Source organism: Liolophura sinensis, chromosome 9, assembly GCF_032854445.1.
Source record: "Liolophura sinensis isolate JHLJ2023 chromosome 9, CUHK_Ljap_v2, whole genome shotgun sequence".
Classification (NCBI taxonomy): domain Eukaryota; kingdom Metazoa; phylum Mollusca; class Polyplacophora; order Chitonida; family Chitonidae; genus Liolophura; species Liolophura sinensis.
In genome coordinates this window covers 7,396,113-7,422,990 of record NC_088303.1, presented here as the reverse complement: position 1 = coordinate 7,422,990, position 26,878 = coordinate 7,396,113, and the positions used below count along the sequence as shown (strand labels likewise).

Sequence of the window (26,878 nt, the reverse complement as noted above, 5' to 3'; positions counted from 1 at the left end):
TGACGTTATCCGCGGATGCCTATTCCCTTCCCTCGAGCTAAATCTGGCCATTAATGATGGCACTCGATCATGTGGCTAAGTGGCAAAGCTACATTTTAGCAAATAACCCAATCTCCGTGGTGCACTAAAAACTGACATGCTATGTAAAATTAAAAAGAGTCCAGATTAAAAACCCTGAGGGGTTCAGCATTTCTTAGATCTCTTAGCAACAGGAGTTATCGATAACACTGTGTTTACTACTGAGATCAATAACTATTACCTTGACAATTTTCAACTCGCACACAGGCTTATTGTGGGTAAGTAGATGATATAAACTGACTTGTTTCACATCCAACATACCTTTCCACCAATCAGAAAGCCATATTTTCATTCTCACTGCCACTCGTGTTGTTATACATAAATATGTGCTTCGAATAGCGTGTATCAGATTTTTCTGTTTGTTTTTAAATTAATCTCTATCAACTTAAATGTGGCTATATACTCTTCCATTTTAAAGTAAACAACTATTTTATTAAATAAATTTTCTATACGGAATACTCTCCTCTCTTTTTTTTGAAATTGGACATAGTTTGTGCCGATTGCTATGCGCTAGGTGCTACACTTATGACCCGGAATTTCCATTTTGGTTGACGCCCTCTCACACGGTTTGTCCCTAAGACAGCTCAAGGTAACCCTGTATCTTAGTTTTCTTTCCTCTTGTTCACACTTGACTGCTAAATGTTTAACTAACCGACTCATGCGTCATTCTGACACACGGACGCCCTTATTGTCTGAGGTTAGCCATTGTGACAACTTTGTTAATCCTTGCCCCTGACAGGCAGATGACCGGATGAAATTGTTTCTGCTCTGTGAGTTATGGCCGTCCCTAACATCTTTCCTGCTTCTGCCTTAAGACAGATATTATTGTGAAATCAGGTTAAACTGTTTTCTCAATCCTTTTGCATAGGCTCCTTCCGATTTCGACGTATATTTCAAGTGACGTAGGCGTTGTTAAAGACGATTCATCATATGTCGAAATATATTTCTACGTTATTGATTTGTTGACCCTACACAGATGTGTCGCATAGCGATGCACATTACTAAGAATTTACTATGTCGACAATGTGTAAAACACGTGTGCCTACAGATGTCTAGACTGTCTTTATTTCCATGCGATGTCTTATTACAACATTGTCTGGACGAGTCAGTACGTAACTTGAAGACACCATATAATTTTACACAAGAGTCTTTCGTATCTAAAAAGGCCAACGTACATACGGGCAGATAAGAATGATAATTCAAGGATAAGCTCAGAGTCGAATAAGAACACTATGCAATTTCACATCCTATTTATGATATAATAAAGGCAGTCCCTGGGGAGTTAGTGTTGGATAATGACCCATTGCCTGATTCACATGAAAATACAGAAATGGGCCAGTATAATGAACCTTACAATTATGTTTACCGTTGGTAGTCGCAAGTAATCGATATTTATGTCACGGTCCTGAATTTTTATCGTTTAACGTCTGTGTCCAGGAAGACTACAACGAGGCAGTTAATTAGGATTCACCTATTCCCTAACAGGTGCTTTTAATTTGATCAATACACTGAAGCTCCAGAATCCGAAGTTACAGCAATGATTGACCATTTTGGTTTCTAGGTTCATTTAAGTCCCTATAACGTGGCTTGTGGGTGGTTCTTATTTGCTGTTAGAATAACCTCAGCTTATGCAGAAATCATGATATTCCATCCTTTTTAGAGTACACCAGGTTGGCTCTGGTAGTTATGGAGGATATAGAAATGGAAGAACAAGTTCGCAAAAATTACCTAAATGCCCCGTTGAATAAATGTGAAGACAGTTTCTTTTCGGCCTTGAAAGAAGCCGGATTCCTTCTTTGTTGAACTAGCCGATAAATCACTGTCAAGGGTATTAAGTGGTATATGTTGGGTCAACATCTACTACTTAACTCACTCCCTTTGGCGTCTGGCTTAAGCGGAGCGTAGTTTAGTGAACCAACAGTGGAGGCAGTGATCCCAAGTATGAGATTAGCTAGCTTACAAACGACTCACTTCCAATAAGTTTATTCGTTGGTTGTTTCATATTAAATCCCCTACGGATTAAGTGTCGTTCTGAAGGATACAATGGTGTCTAAGGATGGACGCGTGTAATGATCAACTCTCTTCTGTAAAGCAGCCAACAGCGAATTTTAAGGAACCGAATGTACCATTGATATGCTCAACTCATTACCATTTAACAGTGTCGCCTGACACAGTGGTGAGTTTCAGTCGGCTAACCTTAAGTTCCTGCGCCTCATCCTCTGTCAGTCAGATAGCGCAGTCGAGCCGCACAGCCAGTCGTGTTTGAGCTCTCCGAGACCTCACTCCCGATGTAGCGAGCAGACATGAGCAACCGATATGGAAACTCCACCGAATCATTCGGCACACATCAATGGCGCGCCAATACAAGTTCACCAGTTCCCGAACCACCGCTTTATTTGGTTATATCTCTAACCGTCCTCTACACTCTCATATTTATCATTGGTATCGTCGGGAATGCTCTCGTCACTTTGGTAGTGTTGCGTGGAAGAACTCTACGAACGTCCGTGAATTACTTCTTGATCAGCTTGTGTGTGGCAGATATACTCGTTATCATAGTCTGCATGCCAACAGCCTGGGTGGACATTTACTCACAAGATGTCTGGTATTTTGGAGAGGCTATGTGTAAGTAAACTGTTCACATATTATTGGTAAAGATTAAAACTCTAGTTCACCCATTGAAAGACGACATACATAAATGTAACCACATCACGGTCCCTTATCAGAACTTTTACATATTACTGGTTAACATTGAAATTCTAGTTAACCAACTGAGACGCGACATGCATGAATGTAACCAAATAATAGTCTCTTATGACAACTTTTTACATATCATTGGTAAAGATTAAAATTCGAGTTTACCCATTGAAAGACGAACTATGTATCCAAATTGTAGTCCCGTGTCAGTTTGGCATGCTCTCTAATATTCTTCAGCTGGCCGTTATCACAGTGAACCCTAACTGCCAGAAAGCGTAAACAGCGTGACGTTACTTCTGATCCACATTGCTTGATCCCATGGTCAGCCGGGAAGAACTTACGTCATTCTGTTTTTAACTCGTTTTCGTTAATTAACAGTTTTATTTTGATCACTAATACAAAAATGGCACTCACAGTTGTCATTTTGCTGCAATTAACGCATTCTGTTTTATTTACTGAAATCAGCAAAACGTATTGGTCTAATTTAGCTCTTCGCAAGCCACTCTATTATCCTTTTTTGAAGCAATATCTAATGAGACCTTTTCAGCATGAAGTATCTGCGATATTACTCCAAGGTGCTGCTAGTTTAGCACAAATAGCCTTGAACGCCATCACATTATTTGGGAGCAAGGAAAAACGTTAATCAGAATAATAAATAGCTACACAAGGCAAGATATAACCGTAGTTATATACTTGGAAGAACAAAAATGAAAATCACCTCGACCAACCCTTTGACAAAAGTCTTGGGATCGTGAGCTAATGGTCGGAAGTGAGGAACTGGAAGACGCGGTACAACGTTATTCTGGGCATAGGTGATCAAAACTTCCAATGTGACTTTTATTTGAAGAACACTTGCATTAGGTGTTTCAACCTATATTATCCCTCACATAGATCTGGTATGTTACTAAAACAGTTTTGAATTGAAAATTTCCATTCCGCCAATCACAGTTTCATTGCACTGTACATATTCAAAAAGGTATTTTGTGTGAACATCGAATGGCGAGGAAGGGATTATCTGTATCTCATGAGAGACAGATAAAATATATCCCCATCTCGTCAACAACTTTATTCATTGCGCCTATTCGTACGCTCTAGGTAACTAGATACTTGTAAGAAAATTTGTCTTTTGTGACATAGCTGTGGTTTTCTGTTTTCAGGTAAGCTGGTACCTTTCTTAGAAAACGTGGTTGCTGGAGCTTCTGTGCTCACCATTCTATTTATAAGCATTGAGCGATATAAAGCGATATGTCAGCCACTCCACAAAAGCAACGAGGCCCTGTGTCGCGTATTCAAGCACATCACTGTTATCTGGATCGTGTGTTCCCTAGCCTCCCTTCCTTTCCTTATCTTGCCTGTGTACAGAGATTCGGAATGGGTGGACGGCACGCCCATCAAAGTTTGTCGGCACCCGATGAAGTATTCATGGCAGAAGTTATATCTTACTGCTGTCCCCGTTGTGTTTTTCGTGTTACCGTTCGCCATCCTGGTGGTGCTGTATTGTCGGGTTGGCAGGGTGCTCATACCTAAAGCCTGCGACCCGTCCGACATGTACGATGACACGTACAGAGAGAAAATGCGACAGCGCCGCCAAGGAATCAACATCGTTATCTGCATCGTCTTGGTGTTCTTTGTCAGTCATTTGCCTTATCGTGTTGTCTGCCTGTGGCATCTGTTTGTACGAAATGATGTCATAATCAGCCTTGGATTGGAGAACTATTTATCTATTGTATACTCCGCTCGTATTGCCTTCTACTTAAATCACGCTCTTAATCCAATATTATACAATTTTGTTTCCCGGAAGTTTCGTGCTGAGCTTCGTTGGATATTCCATACATGCCGTTGCAGGCGCCCGGACTGTTGTACACAGCGTACTTCTGGTTGTGCTTCAAAGGGCTTTAGGTCCTCGTATCCTCCCGTTGTGAAGTTCAAAAAGGCAGAAAATGGAGCTGTGGCAATGATGCCTGCAGTGAGATTCAGTGATAGAGCAGACTCTACATCCTCGGAACAGAGGAAGTTTCGAAATGATTTCTCAGTTCTGTATGCCTCATTACATGTCGACGACAAAAAGAAGAACGGCGAAATCTCTGCACAAGACGTTCAGGATATAAAGAAACACTTCAGTGGACAAATCAGTTGTGAAGGCGAGAAAAAACAAATTACAGCGTTTCGTGTTCTGATTCGATCAACCACAGAAGGCTTTGCTATCAACGTTGATTTGGAAGCCAAGTCAGGAAAACGCAAAGCGACCACTCACGAAACTTGCAAGACAACATGTCTATAAAAAAATAAGCATGGCCACAGCAGTGACAGATTCCACTGTATGCTGTTGACCAGTCAAGTATAAACTGTGAGAAATTTGAACACATTTATATTTGCGCATTGGGTATTGTGTTAATATGAACTGCACGAAAGAATGGTGCAAATATTTTTTTACGGAAATAATGCTTTTAGCATACCTGCAATGCATGATGTTTGAAAAGCAAAATACAAAGTAACAAAATCAGCGCATATTACGTAAATGTGTATAGATTTAAGAAACAAAAAAAACACAAAAGTACAAAATGCAACTCAACCACCTCTTAAATACACATGTTAAAGCTCTTCTTGATGCTTTGATCACATGACCCGTCCGAAACTTCACATAGAACTTCTGATCATGCAGAGATTAAGAGTTGTTTTTCTTTGTAACATTTTGTCTTTTACGGTCCGAGATTAAGTGCATAGTTTGCCTTGCGTGATTTAATTCAAAGTTGTTTAACACAGTTTGTGACCAACGAGCAAACACTAGCTCCTACGAAAAGCCACTGAAACAACTGCGGTTGGTATAGAATCGATTTAATTACATACATTTATGAATGAAGTCGGGATGAATGGATTCCTTTTCGTCACATCCACCGTGGAGCCTTATTATTTATAGCAGCCTCCCGAGATGAGTACTGATAATGAACTAGGACAGGCTGATGTTTTTCGTGACTTAAGGTGCTTATTTTAGATTGTAATCAGAAGTATCGTCTTCAAGAGAAGACAAAGTTAGAAAAAGAGAGGCCTTTTTTTGGCACCGGGGTGAAAAGATTTCCCGGTGATAATAGTGTTCAAATTTACCCACCACACGCCAGCCAGTCCGCGCCATTTGCTCAGCAGCCACCAGCAGCACTTACCAAGACTGCAGTTTCCCAAATGGTATCGTTGTTAACGTTGTACAGCAATCTCTCTCTGGGTTCGTATCTTTTTTAGGGGTTTATGTTGAACGGCAACAGGCTGCATCGCACTCTGAAAGTTGAAATATATATCTACTGATAAAAGGTATGTACTATACTTGAAACTGTGTCACACGACTTTGGTATACATTCCATATATTGCATTTTATAAAATACTCACACACACACACACACACACACACACACACACACACACACACATATATATATATATATATATGCTTTTCAGATGCGATATACTTATGCTGTAATTGTTATTGTTATAACCACAAGTGCGTTTTCTGCCCATTATGGCATCTGTTCCGTGTTATATACTTTGTAAAGGGGAAATAAAAAAGAAATGTTACAGTACGTGTTATTCATTTGTAATCTGATCCATGTTATTGATTCTGAAGAATTTGGCAACTTCAAAATTCACAAGGGTTGTTGTGACAAATATCCACGGTTACCTACAAAGCGCTAATCAAAAAGAAAGACAAAATAAAACAAAAACAGGGCAAATGTATGTTTACAAATGCTTCCAGAAATTTTAGCCTTATACGCCGACAAATTTGAATAGCACCTTTGACTGAAGCAGTAATTGTGTGTCCCGTTGACTGTTGTGTTAGATGAGTCGGTGGATATCGTGATTTACGTGGATATCGTGATTTACCGTGGATTAGTGATTTACTTTCCGTTGATGCTTTGACATGTCATTGTTGTGACCCATGTGTTACAAACGTTTTTTCACGGAAGAGGAAGAATGTACCTAGAAACCTGGTATTCTACTTTAAGCATCTCGCTAGTTATTTGAGACATGTAACTTTACCTCTCCAGAGCAAATATCCGCCCCCCCCCCCCAAAAAAAAAAAAAAAAACAACAACAACAAAACACACGCGCAAACACAATCCCGAAAAGCACACAGGGAGGGGATGGGAAAATACCTGGGGGCTGATGGATATGACTTAGATAACACCACGGCGCCTACATCTGATTAACTGTCAGCCTGGCGCTCCGTATAAATGTGGGTTTGAAAGTGGGCATTCATCAGCGAAGTAATAATTGAAAACGGTCGGTGGCAAAATAATCATGCTAAACTTCTAGTTACCCACTGAGTTTTGATATTGTGTCGCTGGCTAAAAATAGCGTATTCTGTGAATACGTTATCAATTAGATTAAAAGGGTTATAACCATCCTAATCATCACACGGCTACCTAGGGGCCTTTCCTAAACATCACCCTGCTACCTCGTGGCTTCTCTGATTAACCTTAGCCACTATCTTGATGTTATTTTCACATTCCTCGTAACAAAGGACAGGTGTTCTTCGTTAATGTGCCTGGGGTATTTCAGACAACAGATTCACCTACCCAGCGCACGATTAATTGACCGTTACATAGATAACGGTGGGGCTTTTAAATATCACACCTCTTTGCGCATGCTTTGTATACGCTACTGTGCTAAATGATCATCTGCCACATATGTATGCTTGTACGCTTACAGGGTACATGTACATATTGCTACCGATGATAGTATACATGTAATTTGCCCGCACTCAGAGAGAGAGGGAGAGATTCGGACAGTCAGTTGAACATGAACTGTTAGTATTTGTTCACGCTGTGTCTGCGTTTTCTTGTCGTCTTTAGGTAACACATTATCTGCGGGAAAGTGTTCATATGTTTCCGGCGAGAAAATCACCTAGCATTACCCTGTCCCAAAAGCCAGGGTATCGTTACAGCAAACAGCAATCCATTTACAAATGGTGAGAGAATGAAAAATGGATGGTGAAATGCTACCAGCCACGGAACAATGGGAGGAAATCTTTAGTTCAGATCAGGATTTTATTTAACTTTTGTGCTAATTAAAATTTTCACTAGCAATAATTACACTTTTCATCAGGTAATTACAGCCATTTAAGTCCGCGCTGTGAGTTGTGGGAACCAAAGCCGGATCAAAGCGCTAAATGACTACCTTTTTGGATGGGATAAATGAGGTTCTCCCTCAAATGTCAACAAATCAAAGTATTGCACTTTAGTGCACGATTTTCTTGCATTAAATTCACTAAAATTTGGTTAGACATAAGAGGAATATGTACTGAGCAATGTTTTCTGATCAGTAATACCGATTACAGGACACATACAAGTACAGTGGTAAACAGAAAAGCTAGCTGCATTGCCAGAAAACGCAATCTTAAGTTTCAAATGTACTATCCACGAAATCTTAATCAGATTTTCAGCAGATATCACACATCACCCAGCGTATCAGAACAGTCACAACCTCTGGCTATAGGTACGCTATCAATCTATAAAAGCAGGTAAAGGGATAATGATAGTGTATTCATTAACCCACAACAAACCATGCAAGCAGCATCATAGTCTATAGCTTTTGCCCGACAAAACCTGCGTGTTGGACAGGTAAAAGGCGCCCAGCGCCATTAATTCTTTCCCAAAAAATTGAGTTTCACATTTTACGTTGACACTGACTTTGCGGAATCAGTCACTGCGTATTATGTTTAGGTGAAAAGGATTATACTAGATTTGATGAGAAAAACCTTCTCAATTGGTATATTCTAACTGTAGTTAGAAACTTTTGTTGTCATCATCAAGACTATGCACAGGAGATAAATTCTATATAAATGACATGGCACTTTTTATTACCTGTCCACAGCGTTAGCAGGTTGGTGGTACGTGTAATGATTGAGAGCAAATTCCGTCAATCAAATCAGTCTCATCCCTGCGGCCAGCTTTCGATGTAGCCTGTGCATCGTCCAGACCGGTCATTCTTCTCCTTAATTGCGTTAGACAAGGGAAAGGTCAGCTTGGTTTCGACCCACAAATAATGGTTTGTTTGTGGTAACTGATTAGTGTCGCCGGGGTATGGCGAGGAATACGTAAAAATAACGTGAAATCTACATCAGATCTCAATCAAAAAATAAAGACGGGGAAGCCAGTGTGTTTGCTGCTCGGCCAAACAACTTGCCTAGACTCTCGCGGGATTAACATACAGACTTGTGGAGGAGCTCACTATTCTTGACATTCACAGCGCGGGGTGTTAGAAGGCCTATGATATGCGGCTTCCACCTGTCACCACGTGACTGCAGTTAAAGCCATGCCCACTGGCGAGTTCCACAAATCAAGAAAGCTGGAACCTACTCGGGTTATAGCGTGGACTCACAACCTTTGCGAACACGGTGTGGGTTCAGTTCCCGGCTGGACAGAGAATTTGTATACATTCCTATGCTGTTGTTGGTTATACAGCGGTGGAGCATTTGTCTTCTACCTGTAAGGTGTGCAGGCCTGTACGTCACATACGGAAAAGTTCGTCAAAATTTGGAGGATTTTCAAAGGCACTGTGGTCTTTTCCATCCGCCATTGTATACGGGAAAATATTCAAAAATATGGCGCTAGACAAACATTTATTGAATAAATTTATAAATATGTTGATATGGTCCACCAGAGTAATGAAAAGGAACCGACGAATTACATTGAATTGTAGGCAGATGATCCAAAGATTTCACGTTTAATCAAACTCTCTATATGTTACAGAACTGTAAGAAGGACGTTAACACTGCATAAGAATTCAGAAGCCTGTCCTTGAACGTGGTATGGGTTATTGCGTCATGTCTGTAGATGAAACTGTCAGCTTCTACCATGCTTCTCTGATTAACCACTTCACCATGGCTATTTCACCGCCATTGTATTAGGCCTACATAGGACGCTTGCTTCTAGTTTATTACTTGCACATTTTATTTTTATTTGCGATTTGTAGATAAACTTTGAGTGATTGTGCTTCTATTTGGCTGAGATGAGCTTTTCAAACCGTTCATGGCGCCGTACCCGAATTCTTCGCATAAAGCCTATCACTGCTTAAAACTTCACTATCCGTTCTAAACGGAAGGCTGAAAATTTATGTTGATTTGCTATTAATAATGTTTAAAAAAAACCCTCACACCAGCAATATTTACCAGTGGATGCTTGGGTGACGTTATATACGTTCACTGCTTTTGCACTTCAAATTTGCTTTTGCAGTGTGCATTGTTTGAAGACATGGGTTGCAAGCAAATGCTTATTTTTGATTCACGTACATAACCCCTTATAACATTTTTTTTGGAGTGACTGGTTTATTATGTAGGTCTAATACACTGGCGGAGGAATAGCCATTGTAACGTGTAACACAGTGGTGATGAATGTTTCGCGCAGACGTCAGCCAAGCGTTTGGCCGGAGGACATCTGGAAATCTAAACCACACCCATTACTCGGAAGTACATGACCACATTTCTGCACGTTATTCACGCCGAGAAACTTCTTTCAGCACCACCCAAACGGCGCTGCAAGTCATGTAGGCTTTGTATTGTCACCAGCTGACCGGAGACCTCAGCTTGCGGGCCCTTTGACATATTTCGTGTCGATAACATATCCTTAATGTGGTCTTAATCGGTTAAGATCGGGGGAGATAGTTATGATAATTTCATTTGCCATCAAGACCAAGCCGTTCTTAGTACTCTGGTTCAAGATAACTGTCCATATATACATAATGTTCAGATTTTGTTCACAGTAGTCCACAAAACTTCAGCACCTACACTGTCTCCATGATGAATTACACAGACTTATATCGGGTTTGTTCACCCAGAAAAGGCCAGTATTATCTGTGGAGAGTTATGATGATGGTCCTGTGAACGGGACTATTTAGCTCGTTGAGTAAACCTGTTATCATGTGACGCGTCGGTCATTAACAGTCAATTCTCAAAAAATTTCAAGCGTCAAAAGAAACTAACCGTGTTGCTCTTAGTCAGTCGTTAGGGTGCTCGGTGTTCTAAGAGACTTGCGGAAAAGTTCAGCGTTGATAAGACGGTCAAAAACTGGAAGTTCGCCAGGGAAAACATGTCTGTGTATTCCACCAATGTGATGTACACATTGCGCACGCTCAAAGATTTCCCAATGAAAATAGTGCTCATCGTTACCTACCACGAGTCAGTCTGTGGCAATCGCTATTTCATCACCAGCATTACTTATCATGGCCGCTGCTATACGCTTTCCACCACGTTGCTTTCCAAATGGCTCACCTATCACCAATGTATAGCACTGTCTCTTTCTAAACTAGTGCAACGTAAAACTAAAAATGTAAACATCTATCTATAGTGGTTTTAAAGTTGGGTGACAAAATGTCAATGTTGCTACATTCCCAAAGTTTTTATTATAACCACTAGTGCGTTTCCTGTCGCTAATGGCACTGTGTATTCCTTTATACTTCTTCAACGGGGAATAAAAGGAAAGGTCACGTGTTATCCTTCTGTAATGTAATCCATGTTGTTGACTTGAAATCATTTGGCAACTTAAAGAGTAACGAGGGTTGCTGGGACGCATCTGCTGGGTTACTTAAAACGCGTTGATCAGAAAAAAAAGAAACCGCACAGTGTAGAAATGTATTTAAAAATGTTGCCAAGCTAAGTTTCCTAAACGTTACATGGAGAAATTTGAATGCCACCTTCATATCAACCATACAGTGTGTTTCAGTATTCTAGTCACATAAATGCATTACTTTATTGGCGTCCTTTTATATATGTGAGCATGTTTAAATGTTTTGACACATGTGTTACAAATGCCTCCCCAGAAATGTTGAATCCAGCTAGGTTCTATTCTAAATATAGCACCTGGCGAGTTATTTGAGACCTGTAACCTTTCTCCCTTCTCCCCCTCCCTTCCGTCTTCCCAAAGCAAAAACAAAAACAAAAAAACCAAAAGAAAAAAAAACACACACACATATTCTAATAAATCACGGGCGAAGGGGAAAGGGAACATTCGTGGAAGGCTGATGGGTGTACACTACAATAACAGCACGAAGCCTACCTCTCATTAACTAACTGCCAGTCTGACGGGCCTCACAAATATGGGGATGAATGAAGTAGAGTCATTAATGACATTCGAGCGCGAAATGGTCACACATGTCTCCAGTAAAGGTTTCATCTATGACTGTGAACAAGAAAAAACAGTGGGACAGGTTTCCAAACACTGGCTTTTAATTGTGTGTAGAAGATTCGAAGTGGCAAATGTGATATTAATTGGCCAACATGACTTATGACTTTGTTCAGCGTCATGTGGCTACCCCTGTTATGTTTTATGCATCTTAGTTGACAGGTACAGGCGTTCCACACTGCTGTATATCCTGACATTGCAAAGATGATAGCCAACCTATCTAAGGGATAAGGGAACCTATCACATGATTGGGTTACACAAATAACGGCTAACCTATATTTGCATATATATATATATATATATATATATATATATATATATATATATATATATATATATATATATATATATGGCATTGTCATACATTGTTGTCGTGTGTTGAACCGTGTTTTTTTAACCAAACTTTCGATAAATTAGAGGGAAATTTCCATCTTTCTCTCCAGAGCATGAGATACAATGACGAGCAGCCCATGGCCAGTACTCCTGTATCAACGAAATTGTCTAATCGTGAGACCAGTTTCTCTCTTTCGTCTTTGGCGCCCTCTTTATGCCCAGGTCACATGCCTTAAGACGGTCACGTATTCTTCTACACGCTCGCTGATTGGCTACATACAATCAACTTGACTCCGCTTGTGTACTAAAATACACATGCACATTTCCGATTCAGTGTTGTTGAACGGAGTTGAAGAACTCGTCCAGACTACTCAACACAGCTCAACTTGTTGATTCAACTTCAATTTGACTTTTATTGAGTCAACTAAAGTTTAGTGATGTTGGGTCATCTGGAAGGGGCCTTACAAACTGTGTATTCACAAGATACTTACTGCTACCCATGACAACGCATTTAGGTGTATAAACAAGCCGCCCAGATACACCTTAACTGCATTCAGAGAGAGGGATTAAGGACCGGTAAGGTAAACTGTTTAGTGTTTGCCCAGTCTGTGTCTGAGTTTATGTGTAGTGTTAAGTTATACAGTAGCATACCATCTGCAAGAAAGCGTTGTTTTTATTAAGGAGAGTAAACGGACCAATATTGTCTTACCCCAAATATCAGGATGTCTTTACAGAAGACAGCATTCCTTCCATTACACATTGCCACTGGAAGGAAAGAAAGACACGCGGTGAAACGTAGCGATACAGTGATGAATGGAAGGAAGCCTTTGGTGGAACGTGGGAAATAATTTAAGTTTTGTGCTTCCTAATCTGCACAAACTATCTGCAAAATGTTGTACAGTTTGGAGACAGTTGTTTAGGAAGGTGCTCCGGTAAACTGGATCATGTATATCGCTGAGTACTATGTTGCGTGTCAGTCAGTAACGAACAATTCTCACAAATGGCCAGTAGAATTTTTTTTTATTTTATACGTCAAACAAACGAATGTAAAGGTGCAGACAACTGCTAGCGTTTTCCAGTATAGACAGAATTCTCAAATTGCTACGGATTGTGGGAATTAAAGTGGAATAAGATATGATTGGCCGTCTTGTTTCACTGCATGAAAGGTTTCGCTGTCCATCAAATGATGTTTTCTTTTTCCGCACAATTTTTACGGCTGCAGAACTGTACGCAAACCCTCGCTGAAGTTTGCCATACCTGACACCACCTGTATAAGCATTTCATTTGACTTAAATTCAAGCACATCTAGCGAGACTGTTTTCGAACCACTTTTCTGTGAACGATTCATTTCCCTTAGTTTCCCTGAAAACTTTGTGAACTTAGTGTAGGCCTAATTTTATTGGTTCGGGACTATTAAAAACAATTCCTCTCTAAAACAGACATACGTGAGACTGGCTACATGCCACAAAAATAGTCATTATTTTTCAGTTTTGTCATTAAGATCGTCTTGATAGTCCATGTACAAAGTCCTGATCAGATTTTCAGACCAATATCATACATCATCAGCAAGTTTCTTAATATCTGTTATGTGAACAACTGCCGTCAGTTTCTAAATTTAGCTTGCCACTGTTTACATATGCTCAGTTCAGGGCCTGCTGTCTGCCCCTGCCTTAGGGTGTTCCAGAATACGCTCAGTTCGGGGCCTCTTTGTTTACAACAAGAGTTCAGGAATTTTCTTATTCTAGAAAATTCCACCAGTCTATATAAGACCTATAAAAGCAGGTCAAAGGAGGAGAAAGGAGAATTATTGAGAGTTTGAATGCTTTCGCTGTGTATTACTTTAGTAGGCCTTTTGTGCTGAGTTTTGGTGTCTTTATAGAGTTACGACCCAAACTGTCTGTATTATAAAGAGATGGCTTGTTCGAAATACACGACAGTTTAGCCGCACAAAAAAGTAACCAAAACCAGCAGATTGTATTTTACAACAATTTATTAGCTTTAACAAGAGCAGATAACAATACTTATACAAATACTAAAGTACTTAAGTTTAACAAGAAAGGATAGCAGTATCTATACAAATACTAAAGTACTTACATGTGCAACGGTGTCAAGTCCAAACGGACGCATATATTCCACAATGCTGAAAACCATACAGGCATAAATGCACAAATAAGAGGGAAACTCCACAGTATAACTGAGTGTATGACGAAATATACACAAAATTCCACAGCCAGGGTCCGTGTACTAACAAGCACTGTGTACACAAGAGCACAAATTAACTATACAAGTTCAGACTGAACAAGTGCTCGGTGGAGATAGGATATAACAAAGCCAGAGGCTATAAAGACACCAAAATTCAGCACAAAAGGCCTACTAAAGTAACACACAGCAAAAGCATCCACAACTCTCAATAATTCGCCTTTCTCCGTACTCCTTTCTCACCTTTTGACCTGCTTTCATAGATCTTATATAGACAGGTGGAATTTTCTAGAATAAGAAAATTCCTGAACACTTGTTGTAAACAAACAGGCCCGAACTGAGGGTATTCTGGAACATTCTAAGGCAGAGGTAGACAGCAGGCCCTGAACTCAGCATATGTAAACAGTGGCAAGCTAAATTTAGAAGCTGAAGGCAGTTGCTCACATAACAATAGCCTCTGGCTTTGTTATATCCTATCTCCACCGAGAACTTGTTTCAGTCTGAACTTGTATAGTTAATTTGTGCTCTTGTGTACACAGTGCTTGTTAGTACACGGACCCTGGCTGTGGAATTTTGTGTATATTTCGTCATACACTCAGTTATACTGTGGATTTTCCCTCTTGTGAATATTGCCTCTGTGCATTTTTAAGCATTGTGGAATATATGCGTCCGTTTGGACACCGTTGTACATGTAAATACTTTAGTATTTGCATAGATACTGCTATCCTTTCTTGTTAAACTTAAGTGCTTTAGTATTTGTATAAGTCTTGTTATCTGTTCTTGTTAAAGCTAATAAATTGTTGAAAAATAAAATCTGCTGGTTTTGGTTACTTTTTTGTGCGGCTAAACTGTCGTGTATTTCGAACAAGCCATCTCTTTATAATACGGACAGTTTGGGTCGTAACATACCGGCACCGCAACATTTGGGACATCTGGGAGACTTGCAATCCATATCCGCTGGGGCCGTTTGCACAAAGGGATGGTAGTGATTGTAAATCATTACGATAGTTGCAACTAATAATCAGAAATTGCAATCGGGTCTACCCAGTTTTAAAATATTTACAATCGCCTCAAAATTAACGTTAAGTACCTATACACATATTTGCTTGGGTAAACTCTTAGTACCTTTCGACTCGGTTTGCAAAGACGTACAATGTCTAAAAAAGATGTTACGGGCATTTTTTCACCTGTTGTCGTTAGCTGCTGAATTATTATGATTTACAGCTCTTTTGAAAATAAAGGCCAAAAAGGTAATAAGCGGTACATTGTCCATTTACACAAATTACATTTATGTAAGAGTGTGGCACAAATTTGACTTACTATAACTTGAAAAATTCACAATCGCCTTACAATTCCTTTGTGCAATCGTCATAGATTATTTTACAATCAAATATAAACTCAATTGTGTGGTCTTCAATCGATTGTAGCTACAATCTCTTTGTGCCAGCGATCCCAGGCCAACGGGTGATGATAGTCCATTCTTAATTCGATAACAAATCGTGCAGTCAATATCTTATTCTCCATTGGAGTGGATTCCACAATAAGGTGTCTTTCGGACAAATGTCATGAAGTTTTTATAATATGAAATAGGCAAAACCCAACACCGAGATACAGAGTTTTAGGCAAATTAGTAACTAAAATATCGTGTACGTCTACAGTAGCTGAAATAGTAAACAATGAATTTGTCAAATATACATGTGTTGTTGCATGTGGTGTATTTAACTGGCTGTTCCATAAGTCTTACATCCTCCTACAGCGCGGATAATGAAAATGCGGTGGGGGGGGGGGGGATAATTTGAGAAGTCAGTGATTTATTTATTTATTTCATGATACGCCGTACTCAAGAATATTCATCTTTATACGACGGCGGCCAGCGTTATGGCTATGCCCCGGGGAAGCCAATGATCATCCGCAAGTTGCCTGTAGGAGAGGAAGAGAGGTCATTGAAATGTGACGCTAGATTTCTGGTAGATGTATGACACGTATGATATAAGCCTAGTGAAAACATATATTTCGTTTTTAAGCACATTTCTGTTACAGTTTGGAAACGGAACCTGGTGTCTATTTATAGAGAACTATCTTATTAATGTACCTCCATAGTACAGAAAACCACTTTTTTTTCTTCCCAGACTACCTCTGAGCTAATGTACAAACGAGATGTGTACGAGATGAACAGTCTAGAGGTAACAAGACTGGCTGATGGAAGCTGCGTGATATATATACCTCCAGCCTCTCATGAAGTCACCGATGGGTGACATAAGCCCACCCGTGTCCTTCCAACAATATCAAGTCACTGCTCGATTTCCCTATATGTATATTTGCAATTTATACTCAGTACACAAACTCCAGTCCAACGAACGAGAAACTTGATTGATAAGATATATATAAGATATCCCTGTTGGCTACATGTCGATACTCATGGGCTCTAATCATCGGAAGAGATCGCTTGGTGGAGAAATCATGGTGAGTGACGTGTAATGCACCTCCTTGTTACAGGACGGATTTCCACCGCTCTTTTATTTAGTGCTGCATCACTGAGATGACTTACCGAAGGCAAGTAAGGCGCCCCGCCGGGGCCATTATACTGGTGCGGGTCAACCAGTCGTTGCACTATCCCCTTCATGCTGAAGGCCAAGCGAGGAAGTTACAAATTCCTCTTTTAAAGTCTTAGGTGTGACTCGACCAAGGATTGATCCTGGATCTACCGCTCCCGAAGCGGACGCTCTACCAACTGTGCTATCCGGGCCGGTGGAAATCATGGTATACAATGACAATACATACAATGGTAGATACATATCCATGGGCTTTTTGGAATTTTCCAACTATATCAGTTCACTTGATGTTTATTGCAAAACTGATGCGTGTATGAGTTTTTCATTGATAAAAGCAAATCAATATTCATATTAAAACTTTGCAGTTGGGACGGACATTAATTTTTGAGCAATGACTGGCTATGTAGAAATAATTTTGCCACGACATCATAAGGAGCGTTTGAGCTTTCGTTTAAGCCACATATAAGCACAAGAATTCAACGTGGCCAAATTTAACAATGCAAATTCCAAGGCAGCTGACACTTAGGCAATATACATTGGCGGACAAATAGCCTGAGTGTTGAGACATCTTTTTAGGAAGGCTCTCGTCTGTGATTATCCGTTTCAATTCCCTGCGTCTTTTCCTGCATTGAAAATAATTCGCTGACATAATCAGTTTCACTAATTATAAATCTTTGGGATAATCTTTCTGCAGTTCGATACAATCTTTTTACTTTCCTCGTGATTGTCATGTGGGTCACATCTCACCTAATATACATCTAAACTTACATATTGCACAAAAGTGTGCAATAAGTGTGCTTCTCACAACTTTCCCCGGTAAGTTTCAAAAATCTACACGGGTTGATCAGGAAAGTGTGCCAAGAGGAGGTCAGGGGTATTGGTTCAATACCGCATTGGGAAGGGAAGTTTCAGATTCCTCAGATATTATTGTGTATGGGGCCATGATGACAATTAGCGCGGCTGGGATCGTCAGAGCGCTGAGGGTTGCGTGGAAACACCGGTGTCGTCATCCCAGAAGGACTAATCTCGTAACACCAATGGCAAATGGCTGTCGACACCAGGGTTTCTCCATAATCTTAAGGTCTTCAAACAGTATGTCCAGTAAGTCTGGACGTCATACGTGTAAGTTGTAGTGACAAAACTCGAATTTCACCATCCAGCCAATGAAGTATAAATATGATGTAAATAATGATAATACAATTTAATATAAAAGAATAAATCAGTACATTTTATACGTTATAATCGTTTGAATTATGCCTTCTGGTTCTGTTTTATGCTCCGCTTACATCTGTTGTAGTTTATTTTAGTACACATGTACGTGGGGGTGTACGTATACCTGTTCTTTTTTGTAGAATATGCATAATACCTGTACATATAAGTCAACATTGATTCGCCGCGGTAATTTGCCGGATATTAAGACGATGGATTACACGGAATTAGCAAATACCAAAGGATTCCACGACAACGCAAGCTAAGTAGATTACAGAACTGTAATGTGCATGTTTACAGTTCTGGAAAAAAGGTCACGCCAAACGCCTTGAGAGGGTTGTTGTACCGTGTTTGGAAATGAAACTGTCAGTTACCGAAGACAGCATAGTGCCGGTTGTCACATACTCGGATATATTGCTAAGGCGTACATCCGACGCTGTCTTCTGATTTGACACGCAGATGTCTTTTTCTTTGCTTGCGATGTACAGCTACATGTTGTCTCCTTGAACATTTGCCAGACATTTTACCCGGATTTATTCCACTTATGCCTACTACTTGAAAAATTAGAGTAGAAAAGTCGAAACAGAATGTAGACATAAGTGGAAGGGAGGGACAAGGGATTAGGATTAACGCCTCAGGTGGCAAGTCACCTCTGGGATCAGTCAAGTCAAAAAAAAAAAAAGATCAGTCAAAAATTGTATATTTATTTTTCTCAGACATAGGCATTATAGTATAGTCCTAGCAGAATTTCAAACAGATCGGATTTTAATATAATTATAATATTTAAAAATCAGAAGGACAGCATCATGGACAACACGTCGGTATACTCCATTAGGGAACATGTGCCACCAAGAAATTCTTCCTTCAGTTGGTTGAGTCCTCCATCTGTCTGTAATTCTTTCTCTTAAGTGGAGGGGCAGCACAGCCTTCTAAATGTAGAAATTTAACCTCATTGGCCGCCTGTTCCTGCTTTGTGTAGTTAATGAATGCAAACATATTCGGATGGGTTTTGCGGGTCTTTCGTGTTAGCTTTTGGTGTCATCCTTCTAGGTGGTTTGACGTTTTAGGCCCTTTGGCCTCAAAATTACTTTCTTTTCATTAGTTGTATGGCTGTGGAATTCAAACGTAGATCATGGGAAGCTGACACGTCACGAAGAATCTCAAACATTCGGATATACGTGGCCTTGGATTTGTCTGGCAGAAGTCCAAACACCAATGGAAACGTGTGTCCTTGAACAAAGGCATTGATGGAATAGATTTGCTTGAATTGAATGTTGACAGTTTTTTAACAGTGTAAACGAAGTAGTATTCCCCAATGAATGGAGGGTTGGTCTGATGTAATTGGAAGAAAGCCAAGCGCTGACCCAACAGATATGAATCTCTCCGCGCTAATGAATTATGGTTCCTCCCCACGGGATTTTTACGGATGACTGGAACTCCGGAACATTAACATATGGCACATGTAACCGACAGGGATTTCTTACCGAGCTATCAGATTTCTCTTTCATTGCACAGAGACAAAAGGTCCTTGTTTAACACATATATATTACAAACACACATGAATAGAAAGTGAGCATTGTTAAGACATTGGTCGCATGCAACTGTAAAGTTTTATTCAAATACACCTCTTAAAATGTGTTGGACGCAATTTTGCATTGGTGTGATCATTTGCGTATTTGTTCGGAGCAGTAACAATAACTGCTCCTCTTAGACGTCCGTGCACCAATATCATGCTTGTTAGATGAGCTTGCACGCTGTTCTCCCTCTCACGTTATGTTTGTACATGCTGTCGTGTTAGAGCGATTAATAAAGCTCTTTACTCTACAGACCTGACGTTTCCAGTTAGTCTTGTGTCAAGCTAACTTCGAGGGTAATATCCTACCCTACTGGCAATGAGTTTTTTCGGCGTGGGTAACTGGGCCGTCCGAAGTAATGTATCAAATGTTTGCAGATATGTGGCTAACTTTCCCATATGATTCATAGATTTTGATCCGTATAGTATGAATCACATTGTAGTAGAAGGCAGGTGATCGCCCAAGAACGTCATGTCAGACCACCTGACTCCGGCCGTACGACCGATGTCGGCTACTTATTGACAGAAACACTAGAGATCAGTGGCCGAGGCTATGAATGGACAAAGACTCCAGGTGACCATTACATTTCCTGATCGACAACAATTTAAGTGCTTTACTTTCCTTGATGATGGAATGATTTAACACATGTTGTGTTATAAATGTTGATTCTTTTCTCAAAGTGTTCTAATTTGAGTATCTTGCTAGTTATTTGAGGCATGAAACCTTACCACTCCTTAAGCACAAAAGTGCCAAAAAAGAAAGACAGAGGAACGGGAAGGAAATATGGCTGGAAGGTTGATGGATGGGTTTTAGAAGCAAGACGCCTATCCCTGATTAACTAACTGTCAGGATGGCGAGTTGTGCAAATGTGGGTTGGTTGCGGCGTTAATAATGCTATTCATCTGCTGAATAATCTCAAACCCTTCCAATACAGGTTTCATCCTGACTTTGAAAATGGAAAATAGTTGATGTGAACTCATGTCAAAGGTTTTGTAAACCAGTGAGTTTTGATATCGCGAGGAATACTGAAAATGGCAACTTGTTATTAGCATGGAGTATAACATTCGTATACGTCACACAGCTGAATGTTGGCATCCTTCACTTCACTTGTCCACATTCTGTTCATGTTTTAGGCTTCCTAATTAACAAGTACATGGCTGCTTGAACCTTGTAAATAGCATCGCCCGCGAGAACCAGCCAACAGATTCCTGGGCCGAACATTAACGGTCACAAAGCGTTGTGCAATAAACGGTTAGATGCTAGTGGCCTACACGTATTAAAGGTGTGAGATGCCCGACACTTAACGCGTCATGAATTCAACCCGGTATAGCACCACATTCCAACGCCGAAGCAGCTCGTATAACAGTACCAATTCAACTGACAAGCCACACGCGGCCACGCGCAAACGTTACCATATGAATAAACAGTAACTATGTTTACGGCCCTACGTTTACGGGGGGGGGGGATATTGGGGAGTCTAATTTGCTACTATTCATGCTGCTATACTTTACACGAACAGATAGGATAAAAATTCTAACTGAAACCATTTGTGTGACCAATTGCCAGATATCACACTTGTCGCTGTTCTGGTTTTTCTCTCTATGCTCTCTGTGTCATAATTATATTTGCTCTCGTGCCGTCTAAAGATAGGTTACATAACATCTGCTAGAAGTTTTGTTTGTGTTTAGGCGACTGAATGTACTATTTTCATTTTGCCTCAAACGCTTTGCTTTTCTTTACAGCAAATAGCACACGACACGAATTGTAAAAATCCAAGTGCGTTAAAATCTGAATAGGAAATGAATGTACAGAGTGAAAAATGTTACATTATTGTTGTGCATGGGAGCATCTTTTAGCCAAAAACACAATGTCGAATCCATTTGTTTTGTATGCAGAATTACAGTCGTGACTTCATCCTCTTTACAAGCTTTGGACCACATAAATGTAAGCTTGGCCTTCTTCTTATTCTTCTTATTATTAACATCATTTCTGTGCACATTTCCCTTGCTTAAAATTCACTGAAAATTGGTGAGACAATAGAGTAGTATGCGAGGCTTTCTTTTCGGACGATTTACATAAATTCCCACATACATCTGTATGCGTAAAATAAGGCTGACTATAGGCCTTAGAATAATCCCAAAGATTTAAATAACGCCAAAAAGATGTTTTCCATGTTCTGCGCACGAAACTCTAATCACATTTTCAGACTAATATTCGACATCACCTAATCTGCTAATTCCTCCAATGTGTATTGTAAATATGTTATGTGTATTGTAAATATGTTATTCTTCACTATCAAGTTTTTGATTATATAAATGTATGATGTATATAAGTTTGAGGAGACCCACTAGTGACCCATGGGTTGTGGGATATCCTCAGTAAACAAATAAAGAATTAAATTAAATTAAATTAAATTAAATTCCTCCAAAGCCTCTGGGTACTGGTAGACTCGTAATCCATAAAGTCAAATGATAATTAAATTGGTTGCCAAGAAGCCAATAACAAACAATGCAGATGACATCCCATTTGTGGTATAGCCATTTACACATGAAAAAAGTTTATTGAACAAAATTCGTACAACTTCATGAAATCTCTTTTTTATATATTTTCTAATCAGATCATTCTAAGCTGTAGTTTCTGGAAAGTGGTGCGTATTAAGTACGATGCATGTACGATGGTTACAGTTTAAACTTTTCGTTTTGTAACTTAAAACTGGCTGTCCAGAATCGACTACCGCTTAGAAATTCCACATTTGTAAGGCACAGTACATCCATGAATGATCAAAAAAAATCTCAACTCGTACATTATTAATCTGCGATCTCCATGAATACATGTTGGTGGTACATTTTACAGTTGCCGTCGCGCTTCTAAGTCATCCAGAGCGCTGGCAGCGTGATACGCTCAGGGCTGACACATACACTAGTAGGCTAATGCAGGACTCAACAGCATCTCCGTCAATCAAATCCGCCGCATCCCTCGAGTCAGATCAATGAATATCCGCCACATAATCAGTTCATTCTTCAGACGCACAGTTCTTAGGTTTAACAAAGTTACCCAAGAGAAAGGTCAGCTTGGTTGTGTTCGCCAAGAAACAGCTTCTTTGTGATAACTGATTAGCGCCGCTGGGTTACGACCAGGAATATCAAGAATAACATCGGAATTCAGAAAAAAAAATAAAGACCGGAAAACTGCAGGCGTAAACAGTCTGTCCAGACTCGGAGGTAATGCACAAACCAAACTTTCTGTTGATCAGCATTCTCCAGGCAAGCGTCCTTCCCGTCCTTTGTGGTGAGGTGTGCAATGGCGGAAGACGGATATGGCGTGCAAGCACGTACGTCACCCATGGAAACAGCTTGTGAATACTGACAAAAGTCTGATGTTTATCTCTGGATAATCCAAATATTCTATGAGTAAAGAAACTATATCATTATCTAAGAGAATTGTAAATTGTGATGAAGATGATTACAATATGGAAAACTGCACCATAGAGTGTGAAACCCACACCACAGTCTGAAACCCACACCATAAAGTGTGAAACAACAGCGGCGACGACAGTGTGACAGTAAACTTAGCTCACATACTCTAAAAACTTTACCTTCAGGGAATTTAGCTAAACAAAGGGAAATTCCTTAATTTTAACTGAAATTCATTAGAGGGCTCTTGTCTAGAACTTCTCAAAATGCTGTGCTGTTCTGACATTTACAAAGGAACGACATATTATATACGAGAAGAAGCAAAGGCCTGGAGGCCGGACAGGACCATTCTGCAATATCTGGAAATTAAAATGTGATTTACCAAGAACAGCATACCACTACTTGTCACACACCACCCACATCACTCTGCCATTACTGTTGCATTATGTCAACACCCGACGCTGGCTTCTAATGTGACACACGGAAACTTTCAATTTCATCACTTTTGTGTTGTGATATACGGTAAAAATGTTGACTGCTTGTGCTTACACGTGGCTAAGGTGAGCTTTTCACACGGGCCATCACACCACGCCGGAATTGTTTCTATAAAGCCAGTGACTGCTTAAATCTTAATATCTGTTCTGAAAACAAAGTTTAAAGTCGATGTTAATTTGTTACTAACAGTATAACACACACACACACACACACACACACACACACACACACACACACACACACTAGATTTCGGTAAATGGTGGGGTGACCGGGTAGTTGGAAGAATGCCAAACTTGAGCCAATGGATGTGCATCTTACTGCGATTGTATATCACACTTTCTTCACCAAGCGATCTGTCCGTATGATTGGAACGCATGAGTATCAACGTATGATATCCTACATGCTCCGTCAATCAAATCCGTTGCATCCCTCGAGTCAGATAAGAAATCTAATATGAAGCTGGATAAGAAAGCCTTGCTGATTTCAATACGCATGTGGAATAAGGGTCTGGCTCAGTACATATGCACTGCAAATATACATACGTAGTGACCATTATCTTTAGAAATTGTTCCATACAATCACATTTTTCTGTTTAATGTTTTCAGGAGTTTTTTTTTATTTGTACAATTGGTTGCTTACTGCGTAGAACACGATAGATGTTGTATTCGCAAAGGAAAGTTAGGTGTCCGAAAAAAACCCATCAACCTTTGCTAAACATATGACGACCTTCTCGCATATTATTAAATTATGAAGCGTGTATTCTATAATTGTTGAAAGCAAATCATCGCCGTGGAACTTCACGTAGCACCACGCGGTTTTAACGGCGCTGTAGCCTGGCTAAATTATTGTTCTCAACGCTCCGGAGAACTAGATAGACCGTCTGGTCGCAACAGGCCTTTCTGAACCTTTTAAATACATTGCATCACTTTAAAGTGACAACACATCATAGAAATGTCCGCAAGCAAGTCAGGGCGCCACGTCCCTGGCCTAAAATATTAAAACACCCGCTGTGGGCGTCTAAGATGTCACGAACCTAAATAACACACAGCTATCCATTTCTATAAAGCTTTCAACAGCCTTTATAATATATGACTATGTTGTGCTGAAAACACGTCCTCGCTGTTTATTTATAGCATGACAAGAACACAGGTGCTTCAGTTTTTCGTGAAGAAAAGGCTGATGACTTCACTTCTACCTAAAGACCGAGCTGTTCCTAACACTCTTGGGTCATTTTTTGATACCGGTGGTTATCTCTTTATCATAAGACTTCTACGCCGGAGAATTCAACCAACCTCTTGAGAAACATTATTTGGTGTCAAGTTACATACAATCAATCAAAACGATTGAGATCATATCTCACCCTGTACCAAAGTGTAGTTCTGTTTCGTTATTATATGCACCCGAGGCATAAATATTTACTTGAGAATAACTCTGCGGCGTCATTCAGTCCATCTGTCTGTCCATCGTTGTAAACATTGTATGACTACAGCGTTTGTATCGAGGTGCACCAAACTTGCACCACATGCATACACTTAGGCTTAGGGAAGTACCATATTCTTCTTGTGTAACCTAGGTCATTTTGGTCATTTATCATATTTTGATACCCTTCTAAACAGATATCTGTTGACGTCCTTCAGCAATATAAATTACCAATTTATACCACGTGTGGCCATAGTTGTCTGAAACAACCGTAATGTGTTTTGTCAAGGCCGTTGAGTCTGTGCCTCCATTACCTTGTAAATCCGTGGATCGACCAGATGGAATAATATGGCGTAAACCTACAATAACATTTATGTTCCATATGGGAAATTCTCGATGCTTTTGCATATGAAGTGCATTTAAATTGTTGTAGATGTCACTAGCCATTATATTCTTATGTACACAATTGGTGGATGTGATGGTTTGCCATTGATGTATCACAAACAATTTTAAAACTACTGATGCGTCCAACAATACACGTTTCCTTTTGAGCTGTCAGTGAAAAACGTCAACGAACTTAACGTCAAAGTACAGATGTGCAGTTAGCAAATGCCTGTAATTTAACCTAGGAGATCTGTATTTTTCACGTTTTGTGAATCCAATTCTTGTATTACTAAGAGGCAGGTCGATTTGGGTCGTTAAAATGTTCGTATCTCAATAGCTTGGAATTGGATGAAATATGCGTAACAGTACTGTCAATTGTCTCAGATAAAATACTGATATTGTTCAACAACATAGTGAAACATAATGCCTTGCTGGTGTATGTGTGTTATGTGCACAACAGCCGTCGGCTTCTAAATTTAGCTTGCCACTGTTTACATATGCTGAGTTCAGGGCCTGCTGTCTGCCTCTACCTAAGAATGCTCCAGAATACGCTCAGTTCGGGGCCTGTTTATTTACAACAAGTGTTCAGGAATTTTCTTGTTCTAGACAATTCCACCAGTCTATATAAGACCTATGAAAGCAGGTCAAAAGGGGAGAAAGGAGAATTATTGAGAGTCTTGGATGCTTTCGCTGTGTGTTACTTTAGTAGGCCTTTTGTGCTGAATTTTGGTGTCTTTATAGCCTCTGGCTTTGTTATATCTCCACCGAGCACTTGTTCAGTCCGAGCTTGTATATTTGATTCGTGCTCTTGTGTACACAGTGCTTATTAGTACACGGACCCTGTCTGTGGAATTTTGTGTATATTTCGTCATACACTCAGTTATACTGTGGATTTTCCCTCTTGTGAATTTGCCTCTGAGCATTTATGCCTGTGTGGTATATATTGTGGAATATATGCGTCCGTTTGGACTTGACACAGTAAGTACTTTAGTATTTGTATAGATACTGCTATCCTTTTTTGTTAACCTTAAGTACTTTGGTATTAGCGCAGTCTTATTATCTGTTCTTGTTAAAGCTAATAAATTGTCGTAAAATAAAATCTGCTGGTTTTGGTTACTTTTTTGTGCGGCTAAACTGTCGTGTATTTCGAACAAGCCATCTCTTTATAATACAGACAGTTTGGGAAACCAGTAGAAACCTTCCCCAGAGGCCAAATAGTGACCATGTTTGAGAATGGAGTATCTTAATATTAACCGCAAGGCAATACATAACTTAAAACAAGAAAACTTGTAGGAAAAAATTACTATCTACCTTTACGACTATATGACGTTTTTGAAACTTTAAACAAGAAATTGCCCCAT

The 26,878-nt window shown here is 39.9% G+C and overlaps 1 protein-coding gene across 1 annotated transcript; it reads left to right on the top strand.

Annotated features, from left to right (window-relative positions):
- Positions 1 to 2,590: 2,590 nt before the first annotated feature.
- On the top strand, positions 2,591 to 6,140 carry LOC135475897 (growth hormone secretagogue receptor type 1-like). The gene is made up of 2 exons (XM_064755847.1): positions 2,591 to 2,700; positions 3,930 to 6,140. Exons 1-2 carry the CDS (start codon positions 2,640 to 2,642, stop codon positions 5,051 to 5,053), a joined length of 1,185 nt encoding a protein of 394 aa, XP_064611917.1. The 5' UTR covers positions 2,591 to 2,639; the 3' UTR covers positions 5,054 to 6,140.
- The last annotated feature ends 20,738 nt before the right edge of the window (positions 6,141 to 26,878 follow it).